The sequence below is a fragment of the Chrysemys picta genome, chromosome 2 (assembly GCF_011386835.1).
Source record: "Chrysemys picta bellii isolate R12L10 chromosome 2, ASM1138683v2, whole genome shotgun sequence".
NCBI lineage: Eukaryota > Metazoa > Chordata > Testudines > Emydidae > Chrysemys > Chrysemys picta.
The window spans coordinates 234,594,835-234,603,350 of record NC_088792.1 but is presented as its reverse complement, the minus strand read 5'-3'; the positions used below and the strand labels follow the sequence as shown (position 1 = coordinate 234,603,350).

The window sequence follows — 8,516 nt, the reverse complement described above, 5'->3', positions numbered from 1 at the left end:
TGGACAAACTGAGGAATTAGTACTGCATCTCAGTTCAAATCCTGTGCCCCATCTCAGACAAGTCTAGGCAGCTATACATGTTATTGAACATAAACATTTAAAGAAGGTGGATTAGCACTGTATGTATTCCCCTGGTCCAATGGAGGCAACCACCTTCATATTAAAAATTAAAGCTATTCAATTAGTTTACTTCCTGTTTTGCATGGAAAACCTCAAGGACTTAATATCACTTACCACCAAAGGGATTTTTTGGCAGATGATGCTAAACAAAGCACTCATGTACCAAATTGCAGATAATTCTTAAGGTTAGCCTTGAAAAGAAGTATTCTTTAATGGAGAGTAATGTAAATGTAGACTGCATTGTCCTATTGTCCCTGCTGCAGTGATGTAACAGGTGATTGACCCATCTCAAAGTAAAAATGCTCATTTACTTTAAAATTGTATCTGGGTTACAGCAGTGAAATAAGGGACTAACTGTACTTGAACCACTGTTCACTGGCTAAAAGTCTTGGGTAGGATTTTCAAAAGCACCCAGTATTGGTCTAGCTCTCTTCCCACTGATGAATTGACACTTGAAATTCGCATTGTAATAGCACTGAACAAGAATGAATTGCAGGTATCTTTATTACGTACTTTCAACATAGCATCTGTCTTGGCTGCTTGACTAGTATAACATTATGGAAGACAAGTTTCCTGTTGCAGCACAACACTTTAGATTTGTCCACTCCTGAAATCATGGACACCTGATGTGACAGACTTTCTGTAGTTTTATAGATTTATGGACTCCAAGGCCCAAGGGGACTATTCTGATCATTTAGTCTGACCTGTATAACACTGGCCACAAAATTTCCCCAAATTAATTCCTGGATAATATCTTTTAGAAAAGCACCCAATCTTGATTTAAGAATTGTCAATAGTGGAGAATCTGCCATCATCCTTGGTAAATTGTTCCAGTGGTTAATTACACTCATTGTTAAAAATGTATGCCTTATCTCCAAACAGAATGCGTCTGGCTTCAACTTCTAGCCATTGGATTGTGTTATACCTTTCTCTGCTAGATTGAAGAGCCCATGATTAAATATTTGTTTCCTGTGTAGTACTTAGAGACTAATCAAGTAAGCCCTTAACCTTCTCTTTGTCAAAGCTCCTTGAGACTATCACTATAAGGCATATTTTCTAATCCCTTAATATCACTCTTGTGGCTCTGAACCCTCTTCAATTTATCAACATCCTTATCGATATGTTCCCACCAGAACTGGATGCTGTATTCCAGCAGTGGTTGCATCAGTGCCAATACACAGGTAAAATAACCACTAGACTCTTACTTGAAGTTTCCCTGTTTATGCATCCAAGCATTACATTAGCCCTTTTAGCCACTGTATCACTGAGAGCTCATGTTTAACTGTTTGTCCACTACAACCCCCAAATCTTTTTCAAAGTCACTGCTTCCTAAGATAGAGTTCACCCCCATAGTGTAAGTATAGCCTATATTCTTTGTTCCTAGATCTATATTTAGCCTATTAAAATGCACATTATTTCTTAGTATCTTAGATGTCTGTATACTAATGCGAGAAGTATGGGGAATAAGCAGGAAGAACTCAAAATGCTAGTAAATAAACAACTATGACATAGTTGGCATAATATGCATGACTGGAATATTGGTATAGAAGGGTACAGCTTGCTCAGGAAGGACTGGCAGGGGAAAAAAGGGAAGAGGTGTTGCCTTATATATTAAAAATGTATACACTTGGACTGAGGTTGAGATAGAAATAGGACAGACCTTTTGAAAGTCTCTAGGTAAGGATAAAAAGGTTAAAAAACAAGGGTGATGTCATGGAAAGGGTCTACTACAGACCAACTAACCAGGAAGAAGAGGTGGATGAAGCTTTAAAAAAAAAGCTACTAACAAAATCATCCAAAGCACAGGACTTGGTGGTGATGTGGAACTTCAACTACTCAGACAGCTACTGGGAAAATAACACAGCAGGGCACAGATTATCCAACAAGTTCTTGGAATGTATTAGAGACAATTTTTTAATTTCAGAAGGTGGAGAAAACTACTAGGGGAGACGCTGTTCTAGATTTGATTTTGACAAATAGGGAGGAACTGGTTGAGAATTTGAAAGTGAAAGGCAGCTTGAGTGAAATTGATCATGATATGATAAAGTTCATGATTCTAAGGAATGGTAGGAGGGAGAACAGCAAAATAAAGACAATGGATTTCAAGAAGGCAGACTTTAGTAAACTCAGGGAGTTGGTACGCAAGATCCCATGGGAGACAAGTCTAAGGGGAAAAACAATTGACGACAGTTGGCAGTTTTTCAAAGAGACATTAAGAGAACAAGAGCAAACTATACCACTGCGTAGGAAAGATAGGAAGTATGCAAGAGACTATCCTGACTTAACCAGGAGCTCTTCAAGGATCTAAAATTTAAAAAATAAAATAAAATAATAAAAAAAGTCCTACAAAAAGTGGAAACTAGGTCAAATGACAAAGGATGAATATAAACAAATAACACAAGTATGTAGGGACAAAATTAGAAAGGCTAAAGGCAGAAAATGAGATCATAGAGACAAAGGGTAACAAGAAAACACTCTACAAATACATTAAAAGCAAGAGGAAGACCAAGCACAGAGTAGGACCATTACTCAATGGGGGTGGGGGGGGAATAACAGAAAATGTGGAAATGGCAGAGATGCTTAATGACTTCTTTGAGTTGGTTTTCATCAAGAAGATTGGTGGCGATTAGATGCCAGTGAAAATGAGGTAGGATCAGAGGCTAAAATAGGAAAAGAAAAAGTTAAAAGTTACTTAGACAAATTAGATGTCTTCAAGTCACCAGAGCCTGATGAAATGCATCCTAGAATACTCGAGGAGCTGAAAAGTCTTTGAAAAGTCATGGAAGACGGGAGAGATTCTAGAAAACTGGAAAAGGGCAAATATAGTGCCAATCTATAAAAAGGGAAATAAGGACAACCCAAGGAATTACAGACCAGTCAGCTTAACTTCTGTACCCGGAAAGATAATGGAGCAAATAATTAAACAATGAATTTGCAAACATCTAGAAGAAAATAAGGTAATAAGTAACAGTTAGCATGGATTTGTCAAGAACAAATCATGTCAAATCAACTTGATAGCTTTCTTTGACAGGGTAATAAGCCTTGTGGAGGGGGAGAACCGGTAGACGTGTATATCTTGACTTTAGTAAAGCTTTCGATACTGTCTTGCATGACCTTCTCATAAACAAACCAGGGAAATGCAACCTAGATGGAACTACCAAAAGGTGGTTGCAAAACTGGCTGAAAAGTAGTAGAGTAGTTATCAGTTGTTCACAGTCATGCTGGAAGGGCATAATGAGTGGGGTCCCACAGGGATCAGTTCTGGGTCCAGTTCTGTTCAATATCTTCAGTGATTTAGATAATGGCATAGAAAGTACACTTATAAAGTTTGTGGACGATACCAAGCTGGGAGAGGTTGCAAGTGCTTTGGAGGATTGTATTAAAATTCAAAATGATCTGGACAAACTGGAGAAATGGTCTGAAGTAAATAGGATGAAATTCAAAGTACTCCATTTAGGTAGGAACAAACAGTTGCACACATACAAAATTGGAAATAACTGCCTAGGAAGGAGTACTGCGGAAAGGGATCCATGGGTCATAGTAGACCACAAGCTAGATATGAATCAACTGTGTAACATTATTGCAAAAAAGTGAACACTATTCTGGGATGTATTAGCAGGAGTCTTGTAAGCAAGACACAAGAAATAATTCTTCTGCTCTACTACCCACTGATTAGGCCTCAACCTGGATTGTGTCCAGGTCTGGACACCACATTTCAGGAAAGATGTGAACAAATTGGAGAAAGTCCAGAGAAGAGCAACAGAAATGATTAAAGGTCTAGAAAACATGACCTGTGAGGGAAAACTGGAAAAGTTAGTTTTTTTTTTTAAGTCTGGAAAAGAGAAGACCGAGAGGCGACATGATAACCGTTTTCAAGAACATAAAAGGTTTTTACAAGGAGGGAGAAGAATTGTTCTTCTTAACCCCTGAGGATAGGACAAGAAGCAGTAGGCTTAAATTGCAGCAAGGGTAGTTTAGGTTGGACATTAGGAAAAAATTCCTAACCATCAGGGTAGTTAAGCACTAGAATTAATTGTCTTGTGGAATCTGTCATTGGAGATTTTTAAGAGCAGGTTAGACAAACAAACACCTGTCAGGAATGGTCTATATAATACTTAGTCCTGCTATAAGTGCAGGGGACTGTACTAGATGATCTCTTGAGGTCCCTTCTAGTCCTGTGATTCTCTTTGCTTGGGCCTACCTTACCAAGTGATCCAGACCACTCTAAACCAGTGACTTGTCCTGTTCATTATTTACCACTCCCCCAATTTATGTCATTTAAACTTTTCAGGGATGAACTTATATTTTCTTCCAGGTCATTAATAAAAAAAGTTAATGAGTGTGAAGCCAAGAACTGATCCCTGCAGGACCCCACTAGAAACACAGCCATTTGATGATTTTCCATTTATAATTACATTGAGACCTATCAGTTAGCCAGCTTTTAATCCATTTAATGTACACAAGGTTAATTTTATATCCTTCTAGTTCTAGGATCAGAGTATCATGCAGTTCCAAGTCAAAGTCTATGTATATTACATCAACGCTATCACATCTATCAACTAAATCTGTAATCGCATCCAAAAAAGGTTATCAAATTAGTTTGACAGGATCTATTTTCCAAAAACCAATGTTGTATTACCCTCATTTAATTCTTGAAGCAGCCACTCTGTTATCTTACTCAGGATTGTTGGCAGACTGACAGGCCTATAATTACCCAGCTCATCCCATTTATCCTTTTTAAATACTGGCACAACAATATTGGCTTTCTTCCAATCTTCTGGAACTTCCCCAGTGTTCCAAGACTTGTTGAAAATTCAACATTAATGGTCCAGTGAGCTCCTCAACCAGCTCTTTTAAAACTGTTGGATGCAAGTTAACTACACTTGCTGACTCAAAAATGTCTAACATTGGTAGCCGCTGTTTTAACATCATACTGAGATACTACTGGAATGGAATGTTGTAGGACTATATCATCAGTTCTTTTCCCCAAATACTTATAAGGCAGAAATGTTCAATCTGCATTATTATTGATAATTCTATTTCAATCTAGTAATGGATCAATGCCATTGTTAGAAGGCTTTTTAAAGTGTCTGTTAGAAACAAAAAAAATAAATAAATTTTTATTGTCCTTAACTCTGCTAGTCATAGATTTCTCCTTGTATCCCTTTGCTTCCCTTATCAATTTTCTACAATTCTTAGTAATTAATAGCTCCATGTATATATGTCACTGGTGTGGACTTTATTCTATTTGCACTTGATAAATGTGATCAAGTCAATCATTTGTACCTAAGTTGCTATTAATTTTTAGTTCTCTCAAATTCCTCTTTATCTGTCAAGACAAAGTTTAGAATTTCCCCATGTTGGACGCAACACTGAGTTAGAAATTGTCATCTATAATATTTAGAAATTCCAAGGATGTTTTAGTACAACATAAAGAATGCCAGCATGTGTCACTGAAATCAAAGTCAGTCAGCTTTTTTCTCTATGCATTGTTGATAATATGCAAGAAACCAGTCAGCCTGCTGCACAGCACAATCTGGTAGGCTGCAACAGACACACCAATACCCCATATTGTGCATTATCTGTTAGGACCTTGATGCATAAGCATTCAATATCATTTTCTTCTGAGTTATAAGTGACTTAGAAACAGGTAAAGCCATTTTTGACAGAATGCCATTCCCCCACCCCTTTTGCCAACTTGACCCTTCCAAATAGGCATTAACCATTGATTTTAACATACCAATAATGGGAATCATCCCACCAGGTTCAGTAATGCCAGCTAGATCAAATTTATGCTCATAAATGAGCAATTCAATTCCTCATTTGTTACCCAGGCTCTAGCATTGGTGTATAGGCAATTAATTTTTTTCCCATGACTTTTGATTCCTTGATTTGGTTCTCTCCATCTTGATTGTGTACTGAATGTTCATTCATACTCTTCCTCCTTTAAGCCTCCCCTTTTATTATTAAACACCCTGCTGACTACTCTGGCCAGTCTGTCCCTGAGACGATTAGTCCCCCCTCTATTGAGGTGGAGGCCATCCAAAGTATAAGGTCCTCCTGTCTCTGTAGAAGGTGGATCAATGTTCCACCCTATATCGCTTACCGAGGCAGCAGCTCATTTCTGGAATCTTTTGACTTCTGTTTTCCTTCGCTGATGGGACAGAGAGGATCTCAGAGAAAACTGGTTTACACCCGAATCTAGGAGCTCTGATGGAATACTGACATATGAACTAGATGCAGCAGGAAATCTTATTTGGAGATCTCAAACTTTTGCCACCATAGTGAATGTCAAGAGAAAGGTGTTCAGGAGATAGAGTTATTGTGAAAAGCCTAATGCAACTTGCTTAAAGAGCCTAAGAATAGGCAGCGCACCATTAAAGCAGCTGTTTGTCATCATGAACCATGGCTGTCTGCTAGACCCATCATGGTGGTACTGGTCTAACCTCTAGAAGTTGTGAAAAGGTAACTGAATGATTTCACAATAATTTCTAACATGACCTGGTAGACAGGGAAGTATGTGTTTTCTCCTTGACTTACAAAGCCTTTTCCTTGAGATTTTGGCATTCTGTACCACAGGTTTAAGAATGGAAGAGAGCCTAGATGCTCCCTACAAGGCAATAGGTGGCACACTGTCCTGCTTAGGAGCACTCACTCTTCTGATATGAGCGAATAGCATCCTGATGCTCTTACATGAGCTGCCCTTCCCAGAGTTTATCTTCATTAGCTGACGGTGAGAGAATACAGAAGCAGTCCTCTGAGCTAGCTATATCATTCCCTATGCACAGTGGCCTGCCCTGTGTCGACTAAACAGGCTACCGAACCATGTCTCAAACCTTCCACATCCTGATTTTACGGGGGGGGGGGGGAGGAGGAGAGAAACCCACAAGAGGATTAAGTGACCTGCAAATAATAGGTACTATCACAATATTACTCCCCACTCCTGTTCTACCTCACCCCAATTTCCCCTTCTGTGAAAGAAGAACTAAGATTAATTTTCAGTTGTGGCAGCAGTGTAGGGAAATTCCAAATGGCATCTTTACAAATATAGAGTAATGCCGTGAATATTTCTACAAAAAAACCACACACTTGCAGACAGTATCTTAAATTAGCAATGCAAGATTTTTGTGCAGTCATGCCTGCAGATAAGTGTACAAGCCACTTTGACCCAAGGTATCTCAAGAATGAAATGCTGTACAGAGATCAAAAACATCATTGATGCTGCATGACCTACCTTAATCTGATTCTTTGATGATAAAAAAACCCACGAGTAATTGCAGATGCAAGCCTTTATGACAGCTTACTGTTTTACAGTCTATTTACATCTTTAATATTACATAATTAGTATTTTACAAATTAAGTAAAACATTTACATTTCATGAGTGATAACATCCACTTTATACAGACAAATGCCATCTTTTATGTTAAGTTACATATCTATACTCAAACAAGAGCATATACAGATGATGTATACCTTTTATTGTTCTGGTTCCACCTTCAGGATGCTAGTTTTGAGACTTTACCTTATCTAACCAGAACTGACAAGCTATGGTATCTTTTGCTTTGCAGAATTAAAAAAATTCAAAAATATTAACACATTCTAAAGGAAAAAATATAAGATTAAGAGCTTACATTATTACTTATTGCTTTTCCTAGTATATACATGCAGAGAGAGAGAGAGAGAGAGAGAGAGAGAGAGAGAGAGAGAGAGAGAGAGAGAGAGAGAGAGAGAGTCTTAATTACTGTATTAGTGAATTTACACACAGGAAGTTATTTTATATCAACTTAAACTGCCCACAACACTTTATAACCAAAATTATTGGGAAAAGCTAGCTAGGTGTCCAAACATTATCCTCATGGGAAAAGTGGTGCAAGAGTTGAAGTTAGTTCTCACTGTCCAACTAAGCAATGTCTTTCTTGATCATAGTCCTCCATCTGTCTTTTAACATGACACTGGTTCGGTTGTTGAAGTCATAATGAATCAGAATTTTATTCCAATTTCCCACTCCAAACTTCTTTACCCCATCCTTCAGTCTACTGTCTTCTTCCCAAGTCCATCGCTTTAGAAAGAAGAGAACAATTGTATATACTAAATTTTCACCATAGAAAGTTCTAATTTGACAAATTTAGTATAAATATCAGAAATGTATGAAAATATTTTTTATATTTCACTTATTAGTTTACATGCATTCATATAATGCTACATTAAAGGTAGGTTAATTCTACATTTCCAGGTTACATCTTATACTTTGGGAGATAATCTCCTGTTTGGGTTTGGAGGATTTACACACAACATCTGTTATTGCACATTACCAACAAAGCATTAAGATTACAGTTGCTGTTACAGCTGCTGTGGAGTGCTGGCAGTTATACATGGTTTTGCTCAAACTGTCAGA

General features: G+C 37.8%; 1 protein-coding gene across 3 annotated transcripts in view; it reads right to left on the bottom strand.

The window, feature by feature from the left end:
- Window positions 1-7,394: 7,394 nt before the first annotated feature.
- Window positions 7,395-8,516, bottom strand: part of TERF1 (telomeric repeat binding factor 1) — a 28,640-nt gene continuing 27,518 nt past the window's right edge. For all 3 annotated transcript variants that reach the window (XM_005309282.4, XM_008165300.4, XM_024102790.3), the window contains one exon: window positions 7,395-8,180. In XM_005309282.4, coding sequence (XP_005309339.2) covers window positions 8,022-8,180 — 159 coding nt within the window. In that variant the 3' untranslated portion in view covers window positions 7,395-8,021. The remainder of the gene's footprint in view (window positions 8,181-8,516) is intronic.